At 37.7% G+C, this 23,038-nt stretch overlaps 1 protein-coding gene across 8 annotated transcripts in view; it reads right to left on the minus strand.

The window, feature by feature from the left end:
- The window catches only part of LOC150080594 (neuronal acetylcholine receptor subunit alpha-7-like), a 267,604-nt gene that overhangs the window by 178,400 nt on the left and 66,166 nt on the right, over positions 1–23,038 (minus strand). For all 8 annotated transcript variants that reach the window (XM_090381719.1, XM_090381717.1, XM_090381718.1 and 5 more), the window contains exon 2: positions 10,880–11,019. In XM_090381719.1, coding sequence (XP_090237845.1) covers positions 10,880–11,019 — 140 coding nt within the window. The remainder of the gene's footprint in view (positions 1–10,879; positions 11,020–23,038) is intronic.

The following is a 23,038-nucleotide window of genomic DNA, read 5'->3' on the forward strand; positions in this document are numbered from 1 at the left end:
TTGCCACCTCTAATAGTCCCCAAATGGTTTTCCGCCTACCGTATTTCTTGCTGAAGAATATTCAACTCGTTTTCTCTTCGTCCGAGTGTCCCTACCTTTTGATAATAGAACTTAATTTTCTCCTTTATCCGACGAAGTTCACGTTAGCAATCGAAATTGAACTGGTGTCGCCGTTTAAGAAATGGATGTGAAATGCTATTTTAATTTTCAAGCGAGGGCTGTTGAAAGGACAGTGCCTGATTTTATGATATAACACATTTATCGTTGACAAAATTTCCAACTCTTAGTTGAGACAAAAAAAAGCATAAAAATGTTTGCCAAAAGACAAAGCCATAAGACATAAAGATATATGGCATACGTACAGGTAGGTCACGTCATTCAAGATAATTTTTAGATATCCTCAAATATAGAAAAAAAATTAAAAGATTTTTTTCACAGAGACTTAATATTTCACACTGTGGTCTCTGGTTCTATTTCATTTCTTCATTTTTTCTTATCTTCTGATAAAATGCTCTTCTCTAACAAACTCACTCCACTCCATGCGACACAAAGTTGAGTTTCTGCTGCATGCATTTTACGTATTTATATTGAATTATTCTTCGGAAGTGATATCTCTAATTCCACTTTTCTGTTTCATACCGGTCCGAACGTATGCATATCAGAACAGACAGAACAAATTTCAGTTCTCTGTGCTCCTATTGAAAGCACCTGTACTCCCTATACTGGAGTTAGCTTCTCCTATATGGAACCCACACTATACATACTTGATACAGTAAATAGATTCGCTGCAAATGAAATTCATCAGTTATCTTTCAGACTCAATCCCATGTTTTACCTCCGCATTTTCTACCCGAATCTCTGTTCCTACCTCAAGCTTCAATCTTTGGAAACTAGGCGAACGGCGAACTGTTCTCGATCTAAAACTGTTTTACCATATCTTCATTGGTTCAACCTACCTGCTGGATCTTCTATGCCATATTGATCTTCAAGCTCCAGCGGTGGCTACTAGACAGAAGACTACATTTCACATCGCTAACTCTAGATTAGAGATATCCAGGAGCTCCTTTAAAAGAACATTAGCACTCATGAGCAAGTTTGATCTGGATATGGCTGTGAACAGGAAAGTTTCACAGAACTGTCTGGAGTATGTTGACCGGCTGACGGAAGAATTCTTGATTAAAAATGTCCTCATTAATTCGTGTGTACGATGATGATGTCTCCTGCAGCTACCTGCTCCTTGCGATTTTCTTCATGGCACTAAACTTGATGTCATGAATATCTTTTTTATTTCCTTGAGAAGGACTTTTTCCCGTTTGATTGAACTTTCATTGTACAAAGTGTGTTATTCTGCTATTTAATTTTATGTTTTGCACAATTTTTGTTCTATCTTTTTTCTGCTCTGTTATATAAATTCTGGAATTCAAGTTCAGTATGGACATCGTCTGTACTGGTGTCGAACTTTTAGCTAATCCAGGACGTCATTACTTTGAACAGCTATCCATGTTTCGCATCGGTAAAGATTGGGCGATTCCAATCAAACAGGAAAACAAAAACAGGTTTATGAGATACCATATTTTAGGGGTGTGTCGATCTCCTAATAATGACTGTGTTTACAGCCTACTCCAAAAATAAATTTAAAATTAAAGCTTATTACGGTTATATCAAAATATTAGAGTATTTTGGAGAAGGGGCGATATTATTTCTATACAAACCTGAGCATGAAACCCTGGGAAACCATAGTCAAAGAGAAGAATCTACACACCTTGGCACAACTTCTATGCGGCCAAATGGATTCGCCTGATATCTGTGAGGTGCGCGGGTTTCTGCAAACCCGCACACCTCACAAAGAACCCGGTGCAGGTCAACACTTTGTCTACAATCTTGCCTGCAAAATGTGCAATACCTTAGGTCAGTGTTCCCGGCAAATATGTTTGGAATGTATAACTCCCTGGGAACCGATGCCTCATCTTTCTGCAGCTCGAAGCGCTTATAGAAAAGACACAGTGAAAGAACTCTATAAACACGAACAATAAGCGCTTTGTGAAAAGAATTCCCTGCAAAGGCTTTCCTGGATTCAGCACTGTGTTTTTTATTGTTTGGTATTTATTTATTTTATTGTTTATTATTTTACGTATTGATTTTTACCTTGTTATGTATTTGCAATCTGTTTTGATCTCTTGCAATTCCAATGAATGCGTTCAAATGGAATTTGCATAATGTACACCCTTCTAGCTGAACCAGGCTGTTCCAGAGGTGCCCACTGATGTGGAAATAAAATGATATTAATAATAATAATTTCGATACACCATGAAACAAAATGGCGACTACTCGACACATAAATGCAAAACAGCCGTTTAAACAGACGCTTTATTGGTTGTCTTGCGTTATATGCATTACAGTGAAAAACCCATGATTAAATATTGTACTTTTGTCCCATCGATTTCAGTTATATTTTTAAAACAATTTCTTACAGCCCACCTTTACATTATTATACTTTAGAAAGATTAGGAACCAGGTAGTTGATCATGCTGCTTCTTCCCACTTGTTCATAATCCTAGAAGAATGTTACTTCTTTTTCTCCCGATTATATCAGACCATCGTTTGATTAATCTTATTATACGGGGTTGTTCGTAATTAAAAATTACGTTTTTCTTATATACTACGAATCCTTCAAATCATTAGCGAATAATTATTACGAACTTTTATTAAAGATATTATTATTACTGTATTAAAGTTTCCCCGAAGCTAGATTTTTAAACGTGGATGTCATTTTTAAAATATAATTGCAATTGAGAATAGACTTAAAACGTAGTCCTCCTATTGGATGAGAGCCGATGATGCTTAAATTCACTGGTAGAAACTCCTCCAGTAATTAAACTGTCTGCAGGTATTCGGAATTTCATTAATCAACACAAAAATTATCACGAAAACCGACAGAAATTCTAAACTGTAATTATCTGTTCAGAAATGTAAAAACTCGATTTTATGTTGTAATTGGGTGATGAGATTGGACTGTACTGTGAAGAACTGCATAGGGGGTTAAACCTAATCCTGTTTACTCTCAGCAAGCAAGGAGAGAATGAAAGAAAAAAACAAAACGAATGAAAGGATCGGTTGATTTGTTTTTGTGAAATTTCTGCTAAGGCAACTTGAGTCATGCGGCTTCAGAACTGTGTAGGTAAATGGCTAGTATTTAATAGTGGGTGCCTCCGTAGCCGAGTGGTCAGGAGCGGGAGTGCAGTAGCACACGCTCTTTGAATAGACCGGGGTTCAAGCCCCTGACTGCTAAATACGGTCGATCTGCCAACCCGCACTGGACCAGCGTGGCAGATTATGGTCCATTTCCCTCAGCATGAATTGTTGAGGAGGCTTCCATCCTGCAGTGAGTTGATAATGGCTGCACTTTACCTTTTTTTATTTAATAGTGGATGAGCCCACGCGACTCATAGAGCAGTTTCGCTCACTGGCTTTCCAATGGGCTTTTTTCTCACACCATGGCCCGTTTAATCGGTCAAGGTATGAAAAACAGAGCACAGACTTGGCTGCTGTAAAGTAAGAAGTGTCATAGAACTGCCTGGTGGAAAAGAGAATCCAACTCACGCTATTAAGGTTTAAGATAGCCAACAAAAATATTACCATCTTCAGTAACTTTAATTTAAGTTATCCAGTGGAATAATTTTAGACCATAACATTTATTCTAGCTTCAGAAAACCACTTTATGTGACATCTCTGTCACTTTTGCGTCGAATAAAATTCTTTGTTAACGTCATAGCTGATGGCAGCTCAAACGATTTGTTTGGTGATGACCAAGACAAATTGTTTGTTTAGCAAATTTGTAAAGACTGACTTCCGAAACTGCTCAGACACTGAGTAAAAATAAGTTTCTTGATATGATTAGACAAAATATCAAGTTGTCACAGGTTTTGTTTGGTTGAATTATGCAGTAGTGTCATCTGTTCAGACAAGAGAAAACTGAAAACCGACGAGAGAAGTGGATGTCAATTGAACTCGTAACTTTTGAGGCTGTGGTGCGTGATTTTGAAGAAATTTTGCGCATAATTATCTTCCACTTGGTGCGAGTTATTTTTCCCCTAAATATTTATTTTCTTTTGTGAATCAAAGTAATCTCATTTTGCGTCTGAAAGGAATTCATCATATGATATTCTTTACACATCATAATGATATAAAAAAGCAGTTTCAGAAAAGAAGTGAGGCCGTTGCTTATTTCACTAAGGTTGCAAAGGTTACAATTATTTCTACTCATGATTTCTAATCATTTTTTAAATGGTTTCTACTCATGATTATTACATGAAAATTGTTTGATGCTTCACTCAGTGGGGTCCCTGACTTTCCATCGGTGAGATTACAGTGATTACTGAATCACTGTAATCATCGCCTTTCTCCCTGATAATCGCTTTCACCCGGCGTAGCATCGACTCACAAGATCGCGGAAGTTGTCCTAAGGTATCCTGGACTAGCTAGACAAAAGGACTTCCCGGAGTTCAGCAACACGGAATTGAGTGCTCTTTCAGGATGACTTGAACATATTTCAAAGATGGTCAGAGAAGTTGGAGATATGTTTTATTTAATGCTGCTATATGCAAGGTCAGCAACAGCAACCCCCAAATAAATTATACACTTTTTTGGGGTTGAATTGAAAAGAGTGGAGGAGGAAAGGGTTCTAGGAGCTACGATATGGACAGACATGAAGTTTTATGAACAGGCAACCAGGAAAGCCCATGGTATCCTACCGATGATTTATCGAGAGTTATCCTGTAGAGATAGGAGGTCATAATCTCACTGTATAAGGCACTTGTAAAACCACATTTGGAATACTCTGTTCAAGTATGGGAGACCTCAAATGAAAAAAAAAAAAAAAAAAGACACTAAGCTTCTTGAAATGGGCCAAAGGCAGACAAAACGAATGTTGAGATCGGAAGAACGATGACTGTTTGAGAGAAGACTCCAATTATTTTATCACTATGTGATAAAATAGAGGATTACGGAACGTAAGGTAACGGACAAAGTTTTTTTGGACTGCTTCAATTTTCTTAATTAAAATCTTCGTGTGAATATTCCAGATGGGTGAGCTGAATTCAAGGATTGGGAGAACTATAGTTTTATAAAGGATAACCGCATATCTGTAGTTTTTGATCTTGTAGGTGTTCCGTTTGATAAATCCCAGTGTTTTGAATGCTTCACTGGTGATTGTAAGGACATGAGCATAAAATTCCGCACTGCTGGAGAAGAGAATCCCCAAGTCGTTAACTTGGTCACACCTTTCAATGATCACAGAGTTAGTGTACTCCGTATTTATTAGTTGTGGAGATCTACAGGATGAGAAAGAGATTACTTTGCACTTCGAGGGGTTAGCAGACAAGCCATTCAGAGATAGCCATAGAGAGAATTTATTGAGTGCGCATTGAAGCTGTTGAGAATCGGTTATCTCCTTCACTGCTGAGTAGATCTTAAGATCATCTGCATAGAGAGCAACTTGAATATTGGAGGTGCAGATGAAAGAAGGAAGATCATTTATGAAAGCAATGGGGAGAGCCTTGAGGTACTCCACTTAGTGGTATAAAACGGTCCGAGTTCACTTATTTGATGATAACGCTCAAGGAACGATACGTAATATAGCTGCGTAGCAATGAGAGCAAAGGGCAACGGATATCATATAGCTTAAGTTTTTTTCCAGAAGTTATTCGTGCGGGACGTTATCAAATGCCTTTATATGTAGACTGCATCAATGAAGACTGCATGAATGAAGGTTGAATTCTCACTATTATAAAGAATTCCAGAACTAGGGGTCATAAAATAAAATTACAGGGGTTGAGGTTTAGATTAGATTGTAGGAAGTTTTCTTTTAACCAGCGAGTCGTTGATTGCTGGAACAAGTTGCCCTCGCAGTAGTTGAGCCTGACAGTATGAATAATTTCATAGATCAATTTCCCTCCTCTTGTGTGATGAGGGAAGCATATAATTTGCAATTTCTTGTCTACTTGTTTTTATTTTTTCGATGGGATTGATGTCGTGGGATTCGACGACATCAATCCTATCCAACCAGAGTAGCACACGAAATATTTGAATATGATCCGCATGGTCGCCATGTTGGTCAAAACGTGGTCCGGAACAATGCGCGATAGGATCTGGCGCTGGGGGTGTGTTCAATGGGGTTGAGGGAACGCAGTGATGGACTTATAAGTCCCATGGGTAGCACAGTTGATATAATCATCGTTTTCTCACACTGGGTGGAAAAGGCCTGAATTCGAATCCATTCAATGGTGTGAGGAAATTTTATGGGCCTTTTTCACAACATGGCTAAAGTTTTCGGTCTCAGGAGAGGGTAGCATGGTTTTTTTCGTCCAGCAAGCAGCAAATCGACCCCACAGAACACACCCACTTTACAGACATAATATATACGGCGCATAAGTCCTACTTGCTAATACGCTTAAAACAACCAAACGTTACAGCTTACAATACGTCCATGTAAACATCCCCTAAACCATGATACTACCGCCGCCGGCCTGTTTTCGTGTAGTCTGGTCGTAACTGTTCACTTGCTCCCGTAAAATAAGCAGCCATCCATGATCATGATGAGGCTGGAACCTTCATTCATCAGACCTAGAAATTTTTTCCCAATCGTCCAATGTCCAGGAACGGTGTTCCCGCGCCCACTGTTTATTTTTTTTTATTTTTTTTTATTTAATTTATTGAGAAAAGCGGCCCCTAGCCAAAAAAAAAAAAAAAAAATGGCATAACCACTATACTTGATAAACATGGTACAATATCGGAGGTGTCAATGACGGTCATTGAACCTGGCCACATAAGCAGATCGCTTGCTCCGTACTACTACTTGAGAGATTGTGAGTCACTTGTTATCCCGGACAACAAGACCGCCGTTCAGCTCGACTGTCAACTAGTGGTTGTCTTTTCGTCCCGGCACATTGAGTGATTGTGTATCCCCTTTCGGGCCATTCCTGCAAGCCTTTCAACCACACCTCGAACAGCTGACAATGCCTGCGGTTGCTGAGATGCTATCTCCAGCTTTTCCATTGCCAAAAATCATTCCCCGTTTAAATCTGTCATGTCCTTCCCCTTCCCCATTGCATTGGCTTCGTACTGACTCGACCAGCATCAACGTCAGGAGCTAAGGGCAACCAGTGTACAAACTCGATCAAACTTCGAAGTTGCTCATGGATGGCCCTCGCTGGTAGCACGGTGATTATGATCGCCGCTCTTCCATTGTACGGAAAGGCGTGGGTTTTAAATGTCTCGATGGGCGTATTTCTTTTTCGTCCTTTTTTTTTACCTTGCCAGAGTTGGTCTCTGGAGAGAGCTGTACGCTTCTCTCAGCCCATAAACTCGGGATTTTCTTCCACCAAAACAGGCAAACAGACCATAGAATGCGCACAATTTAAAGACTGGAAATACTGGCCCCTTGTAGCTTTTGTTTCTTCTGCGCAAATCGAAAACAACCAATCTCTCGTGCCTAATTGGAGAAAATCCATTTGCAGCAATATCTTCAATGGCAACTTCAGCAATAGACACGCATAATTTGATCCTACTAATTTCGTCTCTCTTCTTTCTTCTCATCCTGATTTCAACACTTATGCAGATGATATTAAACTCTTCCTGTAGTCCAAACCAAACTGACGCCACCAACTCCACTGCCCTAATTAGGAGAACTTGGGCTTTACTCGGTAAAATTGGTCGAGTTTATGGATAGGCTTAAAGAGGAACGGTTCCAGAGGTCTCACATCATACTGATGTGAGATGACCTCGGGATTACGTGGGGTGAGGGACTGACTTTCGAACAATGCTTCGCCCGTACTAAGGCAGAAACCCTCCCTGCCATGTGAGTCGTAAGACAAGAAATAATAGGAATAAGTAACATAAACCTGCCACTCAGCACATATAAAAGTTTGTTCTGATTCCAGTGTACATGTTCCTCTGACCCCTTACTAACACCAAAAAAATCGTGGGCATCAAGTACGGGATCTTAATTAAGTGATTGAACTGTATTACTGGTCATTCTTTGACTATCTCAAGACTTCGTATAATGTATGCTAACCTCAGCATGATTTGTTCACGGCAGCAAAGTTATGTATCCTCTCTCAACCCCTCACTGATCGTCCTGATTTCGTCCAGCTCCCAAATGTCCACAACCCTGTTGCGGGCCCTAGGCTGTCACCTGTCCTTTCAACATTGGGTGGAAAAGGCCCGGGATTGAATATCATCAATGACGCTTGGAACTTTTATGCACATTTTTTACTCCGTGGTTGAGTTAGTCGGTCTCAGGGATGGATTGAAAGGTTCTCCCCTGGAAACTCGAGTTTATAGTCCAGCAAAACAGGCAAATCGAACTGAGAATACACTCAATTTATTGACATATTACGCGTGAACAAATAAGATAGCTCTGGGGGGGGGGGGCTAATATGACATAGTTTCAGGGGTGAAGCAAACTCCAATATTAATAATAAAGTCATTGCAATATCATCCTTTAAATTAAAAACCCGCTTAATTAAAATTAATTGTAAGATATCTTGACATCGAAATTAAAGACATTGGCAAAAATTAAGTAAATATATAAAAATAAGTGCTCGCCAGACATTTATTTTATTTCGAAACTATTTCTTAAAGTCGAAATCATTATTTGTGTAGTAGCTGCAAAAAGGCAACCTAGGCTACTAAGGCTGGAAGAGGTCAATGTAGTGCTTGTCCCTATAGAAACCAAAGCCGGGAATTTTCAACATAACGTGGAAGTACAGCAATTGTAGCCACTTTGGTCTCATTATGGGCCATCAGATAAATTGAAATGTCCAAAAGAGCAATTTGATTAACTAAATTTTGCATGAATTTTGAACAGTTTCAATGTGTGGGCACCAATATATTATTCATTACTCCAAACACCAAGTCAACAGATTTCTTATGATTGAAGCCATTAATGAGAATTGCATTGCAAGGGGTTCTCAGTATTAGCAGAGCTCATTTATCACAGAACGACAGTCAACAGAAAAATACAGAACCTGCTTGAAACATAAACCTAGTTGGTCACTAATTTTCCCCGAAATGAGACAATGTGATCACGCGAGTCACTGTCGTGGTGTCGCGTGCTGCTTTCGATGGTAAAGAACACGCCATTGGCACCACACGCGAGTAAAGTGAATACCCGATATTAATCTAGAAAATTATACCCAGCCGGTTGTAAAGAACATAGAAGTTTAACAGCGACTAATTGTTTCTTCGAACCCCACATAAGCGAGACAATAGAGGTGGTAAGAAAGGAACTGGTTCTCATACGTAATTCGACCCTAATGGATTCACAACTCATACAGTATATTTCTGTCTGGCTAAACTGAATCTGGAGCTTTTGTTAATCGAAGGAAATGTTTTCAATGAGCATGTTAGTAAGGTGAATTACCTAACAGACAGGAGAAACTCGCATTTGGTATCATCTGAATATCCGAACGTGTTCTGTGTTCCAATAAACTGAGCAGATTCAAAAAATTCCCGGAATGATTAAAAAAAATAATTCCTGTATTTGAACGGTAACAGGTTGTAAGCGATTATTAACTTGTTTAAAATAGCCCAGATTGCCACGTTGTTCCACCGTCTTTAGCGATTGCATCCTTGAGATGACAACTTTCAGCAATTATTTTACCATCAGGAAAAGGAAGACGATTGTATAGTGTTAGATCTAATTCGTACGTCGATATCTAACTCAGTTATTCCATTTTTAGTGACATTTTCTGTATAGAATGTCCAAAAATTGTCATGGTGAAAAATCTGAGGCACCAAAATACGAGGTAGAAAATACATATATATAATAACCACTGACATTACCAAGACTTGGAATTTTCAAGGGCACTGTGATTCATTACTGTGCCCTTGAAAATGCACTGCAACTGTCAGCCATCCGTCAAATTTCAAACTTGTGAGAACTTGCATACTACTTCTCAATAAGCGTATCGAAGCGACATATTTCGCTCTCTCCTGGAACTTTTTTTATGATGCATTTCAGGGAAGATTTTGAATGCACTTTGTACAGTCGAGATTTGCCTAATCGGATGCGAAACACGAAGAGAGCGTTCACGGGACTTATTATCCTTGGATCGCACACTTATCTGAACTTTCTATCGAAACTACACCAACTTCTGTCATCTTCAGTTAATCCCTAAAGAGCATCTGTGGTAGGCTAACAGGGTTATTGATTTGTCGAAAACTCTTAAAATACTTTGCTATGATATCACTTCTGGTAATTTTTCCATGGACTTCGTCTGCTGAGGTAAGGTCTTAATATCTCCGCTGTTTACAGGATTATCAACATTTCCAAGTTATTCGCAATTTCCTATTCTTACCTTAAAATTTCACTTCCTTAGCTTTTCTATTCTTTTCCTTCCATAAAATTTCTTGGCTAGCATTTTTATGTCTTTATCAGCTTCTTTCTAATTAGTCTTTATAACATGGAATAATTTAAACTCTCCGAGTAGCCGAATCTCCAGTGTCTCGCTTTATGAAAACGCCACCAGTTCAGGAATAACAGCTTTGTTAATTTCGAATTATCAGGATTGTTTTTAGTACCTCGTACGTTGTTGGTACCAAGGAAAAAATTGTCGTTCTGTTACTGGAAGCAGCATGGTACGCATTTAACATATACGGTGCATCATTATATTTATGAAAATTATATAATCTAGGACTATACTATATAGCTTAAGGATAAAAAAGCAGCATTAATATACTAGTATAAAACGCAGCATGAACTAATGTTAACACCACTTATACTATAGCATAAACGTGTGCCTATTTCGATACGAGCTATTAAAAAGGATTCTAATATTAACTGTTTCATTCAGTATATAATAAGAAGAGGAATATTTACCACGTCGATAATCTGCTGCAGTGTAAGACCAAAGCTCAGCAATAACGGTTCTGATTCGTTGGCCACAGGACGTTCCAGAACATTATAGTTAGAAAGAAGATGATTGAGGAGTCGCTTCTCATAAGGACCTTGTTCTGAATCTGAAAATAAGTAATTGGCATTTATTTAGACCTCTGCACATTCTTCAATCGATTATCGCATTTATATTAATATTTAAATAACAACAACGAACTAAAATAGATTATATTTCATCATACAATATATAATTATGTGTCAAGATGCAAGGTTTGCTTCCATACACCGATTGGCAGTTTACTTAGACAAAACACATTATTTACCGCTCGGCATATGCTCGCTAATAGAGACCAGCCTTCAGTTGATGAGAAGCCAGTAAGCATCGAAACAGCTGCCTTGGTAGTATCTGACAATTTTAAATCATAGCGGATTCGCCTTTTCATGCGATGATGTACAATTTATAAAGATATTAGCAACTTAAGCAGAACCGTGGATAATGGTATTTGTCTCTACATTGAGCATAAGTCTGAAGGTCCAAACGTTGGCCTCCGTCTTCAGTGATAATAAAAATGCTCTGTTTATACCTTGTCATGGCCACTGAGTCAAGAGGTGTTTATAACTAGTCATTTTGACAATCAATACATTCATTAATCGCATTTAGCGGTCACGTGGGCTTTATCTATGGCCAACCCAAACACGTGCACTACTGTACTTCTGCGCTGACCATTTGCGTGCTTCGGAAGGATCCTCCCGATTCAAATCGAACGCACTGTACCATAGGAAGTTTATTTGACTGAAAGAGAAGTCGAAAATTAGCTGAGATCGACTTTTCCCCCACTGCGCAAGTGCAGTAACGCTGTCCGCCGAACCAACCTGGAGGAATTATTGTGCAATAGCAGTTGGTTTATGATCACCACAAACACCTGTTACTTGTGGGGCACGTGTTTATTATCCAATCCTTTATTTCCTTTAAAACAGTTAAGGACAACCATCGATTATTGCTGCAGGACTGTTCTAGTTCAATACGTGACAGTGGTCATTATTACTGTAATGGAATATGATAGAGTGTGTGAGCATGATTTGGTAGCTGTTAGTGCTTACGTGCTCGTGTCAAGGCTAACTGACACTGCTAAGCTATTAGGAGCATATTCGAACTGTCAGATAATCATTTGGCTGTGAATTACTTCAAATGCTTGTAAGACAACGCAGATATTGTTTATTAGAGAAGTAGGAAAGGCAACATTAATGTAGCGATTTATCGTAGTAATAATTGTAGACTATCAGCTGCAAGGTTTTCTTTAATTCAAAGGATTATACGTTTAAAAGTTGGCATTAATTAGAAGAACTAAAACTGTCTCTCAAACACACGAGTAAAAACAGGGTTAGACGAACACTTGCATTGTTTGTGGCCCTTATTCATACTTAATGCAATTTATTCCAGAGTTAACATACTTGGACAATTTCCCAACACGAGTAATTTATCCCTCATACATTATCATTAACCTCAATGTTGTTGATGGAACAAACTTTTAAGAAAATTTCAGGGAGAACCTCTAAGCAAGCCAAAAATACAAAATAATACGTTGGCTTCGTGGATGACAATATATCGTGCGGGATCTTTCTTGAGATAGTTATTTTTGCATGAGTTTAATGCTTATTAAATTCACTTCAAAGAAATACGATAAATCTCAAGAGAGAAGTGAAAAATTAACGAGTCGGCTGCTTTTAAGAATATTCCATTTTACAACTATAAACAGAAGATTGTTGGAAAGAGTGAAATGAATTTTAGAAGCTTTGGATCAATGAGTAAAACAGTGTTCGTGTTAGATGTTGATGAGTACACGCTCCAGAAGTAAATTGGAAAAATCTGTGTAATTTTTATTGCTTTCTTTTTTTCTCCGTAGGGCCCTTGTTGCTAGCAGCACAGTGGCTACGATCCGTTCTTCCACCGCAGGATATTTTAATTACGTGATTAGCTGAAAATATCGGTTTACGTTGCTTGTTAGCGTTAATTTCCTGTAATGCCAACTTCCCAAAACAGCCAACCTCAATCAACATCACGCTATAATACTGCATTCGTCACATTCTTTCAACCAATAAGATTCGTTACATGCTGTCGACAGTTTTAATATCTACACTAACAGTCCATCATACTGTACTTTTGCCAAGTTCAAGCTGATCCATGAAAGATATAAACCCCGCGATTCTAAAATGAACTGGCAGTTCAACATCAGTGAAGCCACTGGGCTGACCTGTAAAATAGTCATTAAGCCGTGTTTCTTAGTCGTCTTGGTGACCGCGTTATCGAGCCTTATTATTTCCATCTCATCGATGGATGTCCTAGCGTCCCATTAGTGCAGACCACAACTGGAAATATATTGGAATACTGTATTAAAAACCAATAAATTGTAGAAACTTGATTTCGCTTTTCAAATTCGTTAAAACTATTGAATGAATCCAAGAAAAGGTATTCGTAAAAATGCAAAAAATTAATTGAAACTATTTTTGAATATAATGTTCACTCCTCCTGTACATCTTTTGTTGTGCACCTAACATGACCTAATTAGGAAAGAAATTAAACCCGAATTGGAAGATCCATTATCTTAAATAGACCATTAATATGAAAAAAAAAATGTATATCCAGTACAAAGAATAGATGACGCGCTTCAGTGCCACGCATTATTAAGAACACTCAGAAAATTTATTCACTTACTGATTATGATCACAAATGCGTTCTGTCACTTTTCACTGGAAGCAAATTTTCACGAGACAATAAGCCAATCCATCATTTGCTGTTTTCGTTCCTCTTACACGGAGAATTTCAATCTCAGAGTATGAAAACCAACGTATTGTACAAGGAAACATTTGGACTTTAGTAAAACCAGTACCCGTAACTTTTTTCAGAGTAGTGCATGATAATCTCGTCAGCGAAACTGTCTTCTGTTATTGCTTGTCTCATCATCTTTAGAGACAGCGTGCAAATAACGATCACAATATAGAGCTAATGAGTGCCCGCTCCTGTTTATGCTGGAAGATCCTCGCCACGGTCTCAGGACAAAGTGTACACCTCACTTTATTAGGGTTTTTGTGTTTTGGCAAACATTCCTAGGTAACAGGAAACTCCATCAGATGTCGTGACACGCTTATCGAATCTCGCGTCGTTCGACATTACTCCAGAGCTGCGACTCGACTGAGATACTTTCCCAACAGATAATGAATCCTTCCTCGCTCCGACTTAATCGATGCTTCCGTCCGTTATATCATTACCGTTATTTGCACCTGCACACCTCTTATCTCCCTTAATAAGTGGCGGCACTTAGGAAACTATAACGGTCAACTTTTTTCTCGTGGTCCGTGTCAGTAGACGAAAAACTGCATCCATCAAGTACTCTGAAAATGAAGTGATGAAAAGTATCGGAGATAACATCAACACCAGAAATCGCAGTTGCACGCGAACTTTTAGTTATGTTGATTACCCAAGATATCGGGGTAATCATCTAGTGTAAGAAAGGCTCTTGACCTTATGGTGCTATTTAAATATTTGATATGCACTTTAACTTCCTTGGTTGCTGAACGCAATACTGGGTAATTATAAGGCGACTAATCACTTCCGAAATGCTTAAAGATCACTTGAAACAAAGCTGTGGACACCAGTTGATGGCCGCTAAAATTAATTCAAGGTAGCATTTGTGTGAGGGAGAAATATTCAAAACCTTTTGTGAATTTAACGACCAGAAAGTTTTCGTCATTTTGAATAATTATAACTAGTTCTAATTGCGAATTTATTCGATAACCATATTCAATAAACCTTCGCGGGTTGGAGTTTAAGATTGCCTCCACTGCGAGAGAGAACCTTTAATTGGATTTTTAACTCCGTTTCTGGTTTATGAAATCTCCAGAGAAAGTTGCATGGTTTCTTTACTCATCCCACAAGGCTACAACTATTTTCTGTTTGAACTTCTGCATCTTGTTCTGGTTCTCAATTATTGTTTCAGATCATCTCAAGGGTATGCAATAGGAGTCATATCTGGACCGTTGAATATTGCTGTAGGATTTTAGACGGATCAGCAACTTAGGCTATATTGAGCAGTATATAATATGTCCATAAATTGCGTCTGTTCTGTGGTCAGTTTGCTGGACAAAAACCCAAGATTCCGAGAGAAAAATCATGCATCCTTTTTCCACCCAGTGTGGCGAAGACGGTGCTTATACGCACCGTGCGAGAGCCGAGATCTGGACTCCCAGCTGAAAATGTCAGGTTCACCACATGATTCTCCTCAAACCACTGACATGCTGACTGTGCATTGCGACACGCAGCGGTCTTATTCTAATACAAACGTAGTCCTCTCCAAAAGTAAGGAAGGATTGTTCATAACTTCACACTCGACAGCTGAGTTTGGTTTCATCGATGTGGGCCCAAACCAGTAAGGTCCATGCCATTACAATACCGCCACCGAATTCTATTTGTTGCAGGAATACGATCTGCATTAATTCATTCTTTGGGCATATTGCCTCACCTAAGTACGTTCGTCTGATAGCTGTATTATTCAATGTGATTCATCACCCCCACAACGTTCTTCTGTTGCTGTAATGTACAGTGCACTAAGATAGGTTGTGACATGGAAGACGGCTTTAGCTTACAAAGAGCTTACAATCAAGATGACCCATTCTGTGAAGGGTCACCTTGATTGTATTATTCTGATGGCTGTTGGTCCTACAGTTATGGCAATTCTGGGCACTGTCTGTCGAGTCCGCCGATTATCGAGTCAACCTTTCCTCTCTGTCCTTTTCAAACTTCGACATTGTGGGGCGTTTAGTGGTGGTCTAACTCGCTTCAGATGAATGATCGCGTCTTCTATTGGTGTACGATGTTTCCGACCGCTCATTTTGGGCATCACACTCTTTCTGCTATCTGGTGAGTGGATATGCCTATTTGGTGATGAACTGTTGTCACATCTCTTGTGAAGAGATCTAGGTCCTTTTCTCGTCCCATTCTGCTTAATCTACCACCACTTACTGTTCGTACCTTTATATCCTACTTAACTGTTATGCGACACGCGGAATTAATTATTCCTTCTCAGAGCTAAGGTGATCTAATGCACGTTGCAGGAATAATTAATAATAATGATAACAAAAAAAAGTTACTCAAAAACAATGCGTAAAGTAATTTCTTAAAGGGAGGTTATGAATGAAATCAATATGATGCTCATTTACCTTTGTAAAAAAACAGGAACAAGGGAATAGCTGCTAAACAGTTGGTTCGAGGAACAGATAGAGAGAAATAAGAATGACGCAGCATCAATGCTGTTGTTGGGTTTTGGGGGCATCGGCAACTAAGGCCATATTGCTTCGTGTATATTGTCTGTAAGTTACATGTGTTCTGAGGTTGATTTTGTTTGCTGGATGAAAAAACCGAGTTTCTTGAGGAAAAATCATGCTACCCGAGACCGACTAACTCAGCCACGTTATGAAAAAAGATCCAAAAACATTTCTCTCGTCATCGACGGTACTGGAACTCAGGTCTTATCCACCCGGTGTATGGAGGACAGCGATTTTACAAATTGTGCTACCACGAGGGCCCGCATTAATGCACAATGCTACGAAAAGGATTTGCGCCAAGCGCAGTAGGAATTGCTATTGGAACTTAAAAAAATTGTAAACAAAACAGGTAAATATCAAAGAAGTATGGTGGTGGTGGTCGATGATTCAGCATTACCAGTCCCATCGGTTCAGAATTTGCTGAATAAATTATATGAAGATCCCAAAAGGCTCCGATTTCGACGCATCTTAGGTCTCAGGTGGTTCCGAAAAAACTCGAAATAACAATTTGAAATGACATAGTACCGATTAGTCACAGCCCATGAAGAAGAAGAAGAACTGCATCATAGTTGGTTGGAATCTCCTTCATGTTGCTTTGTTCCTGACGGGGTTTTCTTCAGTTATATAGATCCTGGATAGCGCTTGCCACTTCCACCTGTTTTCTCAAATTAAAATACTCTCCGGAACCAGCGTTTAAAAACAAAAAAAGACAGGACAGTTTACATGCTTCAGACCGAAATTTCGCTGGCTACCATTAGTATGGGAAACTGATATACAGATTAGCGGTTATTACAGTGACAGCACTGCCTTAAGCTTAGTCTCATAATTTACCCTCTAAAAATTTAGGACAAGGTTCGTACCTGAAGAAAACCGATTGTTTTTAGACATGCTGGGATCCATAATAATCGCAATTCAAGATTAAATAGAGAAAATAGTCAAATATTCGGCTTAAATACTCGTAAGATGTCATAACAGGATAGTTGTATGATACGCAGGAGGGAGAATATATATATATATATATATATATATATATATATATATATATATAATTACTACTGTAAGAGTACAATTGGTACTGTATAGATACTCAAAGTGTATTAAAACATTGGCATAAACGTACTAAGCAGGCCATAAGGCCAAAAGTACCTATAAAGACTAATATAGCCTGTGTTGGTTTACATTGCTATACCTCATACATAAAAATATAATTAGCAATAAAATAAAAATATAAAATAAATTAATAATTATGTAGCTAATTATTGATAATCGGATACATTGAATGGCACTTTTTTCGAAGGCAAATACCATTCAATATATCCCACCAATAATTAGCAAGGCTATCTGATTCTGATTGTTATCTGCTTGTTTAACTAGGTCCAAATTATAAACATTAGCGTAATCTATATTTAAATTGAAATTTAACAGCAAACAGGCAAGATAGCAGCTAGCCCGACAGATAGCTTTGAGACAAATAATACAGAAAAAGAGTGTCAACCATAATTTTCACTCCAGTTGTGATGTTTTTTTATTTTATACATGTGCAAAAGAAAGCTTGTGCTGACATAACCAGAAAGGGAGTAAGGATAAGTATAGTAATAGTACCTCAATTCCTCTTGAATTACTCTAATAGATCTTGAGGTATAAAATTTAGGGTTAGAAAGTAAAAAGTGAAAAGCAAAGAAAACAGCTTTATATAATGATACTTCGGATATACTGGGAGCGTAACTACCCCACCCTTTAGTAAGGAATCCTGGTATAACTACATGGGTTGGACCCAAAACTGGATTATAATAATAAAGAAATAAAGAATAACAATTGTAGATAGCAATATGGAAATAAAAGAAATAACTATTACCAAATGTAGGAATATTAAAATAATTCATCCTATCTGATATAATAATAAATTGGAAACCATCCTTACAGAACTGCCCAATTATGTATAGGGTATAGAAATGTAAACTAACACAGGCTATATTAGTTTTTATAGGTTCTTTTGGCGTTATGGCCCGCTTAGTACTTTTATGCCTATGTTTTAATACACTTTGAGCACCTATATAGTACTAGTTATACTCCTACAGTAGTAATTAGATTACAGACTGATGTAATGTTTAATCTACAATTGATGGCATTAATCTGATCTGATATACATTTTACATCTATTCCAATATTTCATAATAGATTAAATGTATATATATATATATATATATATATATAATCTGTGACATGGTTTGCACGAATGCATCTAGCACACTTTAATTTTCAGTTTACTACCTCGCGCTTTCATCAGTACTAACGAAGAGATTCATCTCTGCTAATATTCTCAGAACTGCTGACATCAACAGTTTCTCTCCAGTGCGTCATGCTACTAGATAGGCTGCATTCTCTAAACTACTGACGAGAGAGAGTGAGAGTCGACGTTCTCCCAGAATTTTGAATAAAGCACCTGTGTTTCACTTATTTCAACACACAAGGAAAATCATCTGATTGTTGTACGACCACACCACCAAATCAGTGGAGTCAATCATATGATTCGATTATATGACGGACTCCCCTACAAGTTCTAAGTATTGGTTTCAGAATTATTAAAGCAATGATTCTCTGACAGGCCACTTTTGGTGTCAGATTAAATGAAGGAATTTTAAATTTCAATTTCATTTGAGATTCGGAGAATGATGCCTGAGGTTTCCAGTGGTTCTTATTTCATTTAAAATCTTTAGAAGGATTTGGTAGAGGAACTCTAACGACTGTCAGAAATTCGCCATAAATAACTGAGCGATTATTCTGTTAGATTACTTAGACATTAGTCATCGTAAGTTAAAGAAAGCTGTTCAAAGAAAGGTGAAACGCTTTTAAATACTAACTTAGATTTAAGAATAGTGAAGAGTGTTTATTTTGCGTTGGCTGATATTTGGATATGCGAAAAGGTGCCTGACTATTAATTCCAAACTTATTTACAAGCTGGACGGACTGAAATTCTTCGCGTTATCGTGAATGGAAAGTTCCATTGTGGTACTTGTTACCCTTTCAAAAACCACCGTTTAATGCGATCCCTGCTATTGACTTGTGGGTCGAATGATTGCTCCCTGAAAGACTGTAAATGGGAACTATGATTAAATTCTTTGGTTACCATTATGCTTTGGTATAAATAAATAGAAAAATATCGATTTCTTGAAGCTAACACTCAAACTTAGGAATAAAGAAATCTATCGATTTCTTAGATTAATATTTAAATATCGGGAGTGCACACTGTTATTAAATTCTCAGACCGCTTAATATGTTAAGAAGAGAGCAAGAAAATTGTTGCAGTGAGGGAACTTAGCAACGTTTCACAGTTTTGGCGCGTGAACGGTCCAAAATGCACACCCACCATTCCATTTTGGAAAACCACTTTTTTTCCAGCATTTTTCTGAACCGATATCGAATTTTAAATGTGACTCGACCGGGTCAAGGCTTTGATGCGAATCTTGTTGAAAGAATTACTGCTGAGACATTTTAATTGGAGTTTTTTCCGAAAGCTGGTGTGTTCTTTTCTACGATAATAATAAAAGGTAAAACTACAAAGCAAGGAGTTGGACTCTTGAACACTTTCTTAAGAAAAATAACTGCATCGTTTTTAATTCATATCACTATATATATTTTTTTTCTTTTGCAAGAAAGAAATAAAATAACTGTGATGAATATTAATACATTCCGCATGCAGCGCCAGAGATAAATATTCCAGTCTGGATGTGTTTGTGTTTTATCCACAATCAAATGCGTTGTTAAGCTATTTCCTTTAAAGTGGCTGTTTTTTTAAAACAAATTCACCAGGATTGTACTTTATTTTCCGAAAGCTGCTTCTGTTGAAACAAAGATCTCTAAATAAGGCACATCGCATTGCATCATATAGAAAGCGAAAAATTCGTATCTCAACTGATTAATAAAAGTAACTGATTTAAATGCGCGCAACTTGATTTTCTTTTCTCTAACTGAAACGTCAAGGGACATACAAGACTTGTAATTCCCATCGACCCAAACAATAAAGCCTTCGAAAACATAATTATAAGATTTGTTGAGGAAGTATTTTACTTGCATTGCTTTTCTTTTCTGTTTCCTTAAATTAATATAGAATGCGTCATGGAAATTATCAAAATCTCAAAAGACAGTTTTCGGTGATAGAACAGCCATGACACAACGGAATTCACGATGCATTTCACTTAAAAATCCCAGAAAGGTTAACAAGAAGAAAACACCAAATTCAGGAACATAAAACATACCTGAAGATATATATATATACATATATAACTGAAAAAAGCCATCAAGCTTCTGATGTCCAAAGATGGGCAATTCGATTGGTGAGATGGCCAGAAAGCGACCGTATGAGGAAAGACGCCGATTATGTGCACTGCAGAACTTGGCACCCAGGCACCTCAGAGGTGACCTGATTGAAGTTTATTAGGCTCTGAAAGGGATTATTATAATGAACGAAGGTGGAATTTGCACTTGTTGATATAACCACACAATCAGAATAAGACAGCAATGACAAAGAATTTGCAACCGATTATGTTTTTTTTCCTTCCCCCAAGGAAGAAAATACGTCAGCATAATATATGTTTCATGCACAATCAACTTAGTTTAAATTATAATACAACGCATTATTTGTATCTTATCTGATTCTTATCTGTACACGACATATAGTGTACACAACAGGGAGAATAGCATTAAGATGGGAAGAGTAAGACTAGACAGAGATGATATTGGAGACCACATGTAATTTTTCAACATTTTTTGGGATTTTTTTTACATTTTTCTTGTGTAGTCTTCCTACTTTATCTTACCTAAACAAATTGAGCAAAAAGTTCCACTAAGAAAGTTAAATTCCTTTGATCACACACAACATAAAGCAAGCAAGGAAGAAAGTTGATCCACTTTGCGATTAAGATCGTTTCTTCACCTGGTTAATGAGATGTTTTCTCTTCGAATATACTGGAATCAAGCCTACTTTATGGGTATCACAGCGCTACTTATCTGGCCTTCTAAGGGAAACGATATATCGTAGCGGTCGTAAAATTTCAAGACAACGGACTTTTCCTTTTCTTCGGAGTCACTTTTCTATTGGCATTCTTTAAGAAACAACTCTTATCTGAATTCTAAAGCAGCCGAACTGACGACTGTCTTTTATCAAGATTCTCTCTGGTGTCGTTAGTATTCGATTTGTCATGTTAGAACCGTTCCTTTCTTCCCTATAGCGACTCAGAAACACTGAGACTGAAGTACAGCGGAAAGAATTGTTACAGGATAGCTAAGATAGCGAGCCTCAGGAAAGAGATTACCTGTACTCGGGACCGAATCCCACTGTGCCTCCCAACCTCTACAAAGTCAAATGATATCACGCGTTAATAACACGATGAACATCACATCACGGATAGTAAAACACTGACTAAGAAATCTAACTTCAACTTGAGATAAGTTTGGGCCACTAGTGAAAGCAAGTTCGGTCCTGGTTTCTTCAATTCATGGGCTTTTCGAAGATTTAAGAGGCCTTGCTTCGTTTGATGAACAAATTGCAGATCCCTGTTCTGTATAATGGTAAAACTAATCTCCCTCTCTTCCTCTGTCTCATGTCTTCTTTAAGTAGATTCTTTAGCAATATCTTAAGTTCTTAGAACAACAATTTTGATTCTTAAGCATATTCTTGGAAGCCCATTATCATGATGCTTCTGATTAATGAATTCATGCACGGAATAACGGGATGAGATGCAAATAACCGAAATTAAATTAAATAACAGCATTCATTTGATGAAGACTCGTTTTCTTTAATGCTGTCCATATAAGGCAATTACGGAAAAGGAACTCGAGGATAAAAATAATCTAACAAAGTTTAATGTCTTCAAAAACTCCTTGTACCTTAAGAATCCCAAAACTGTGTGGTAGCACTATTTAGCCTCCTCTGTAATTATTTCCCGGTTATGCATGGTGCTTGGATTGCGTTTCAAAAGCGTGTGTCCTCTTTGCTAATCTTAATCATTAACATTCTCGGACACAACGTGGAATGTTCGCACACATCACGATACTAGACATCCGGATACTGTTGATGAGATTCCGTGAAAATGATAGCTTTACCAAGAATAGTTAAAAATTCCTGTTCATAGTAGACGTATAAGCATTTCTACTATTCAATACATCTGCCATTCGATTTGCTATCAAGATTACATCATTAATGAGATTCATTCGTGGATGGATACACTCAGATTATGCAGTTATTATGATAGTGGAGGTTGTATTCGGAACTATTTCAGACACAAACATAAATATATATTTAACGATAATAAATATTTCTACTTAAATCAGCGTTGGGACTCATATAGCGCCCCCCAAATAACCCTCCGCGCAGTGCACCGTCGAAATTCTTGTAGGAAGTTCGCCAAGAAAATAGCGCTCCACATTTTGAGACTTTACAGATATTGATCAAAATGACGCCTTCTTAAAGAGCATCAAACTAGAAAAATATCTATCGAGTACTTTTTTTGTAACTTCACTGGAAGTTTCAAAATTCTAAAACGAGTATAGTTTTTTTTTTTAAAGTTATTATACGAATTATTGAAAAACGTAAACTGAAAGTATAAGACCCACGGACGATTCTTCAGTAAAATTTTAAAATAATGATTAAAAGCAATGTGCACTTGGCTTCTTAACCCACTAATGATTATATCTCGAGTTTTTGATCAAATTGAGATAGATGTTTCCCAGTTAAACGTGGGTAATCATGTTTGATTTATTATTTGATGTCTGAGCAAGTGAAAAAGGAAATAACATCATCACGCATACCGGGACACTGTACTACAT

Source organism: Mastigoproctus giganteus, chromosome 9 (genome assembly GCF_048544385.1).
Source record: "Mastigoproctus giganteus isolate SK-2022 chromosome 9, ASM4854438v1, whole genome shotgun sequence".
NCBI lineage: Eukaryota > Metazoa > Arthropoda > Arachnida > Uropygi > Thelyphonidae > Mastigoproctus > Mastigoproctus giganteus.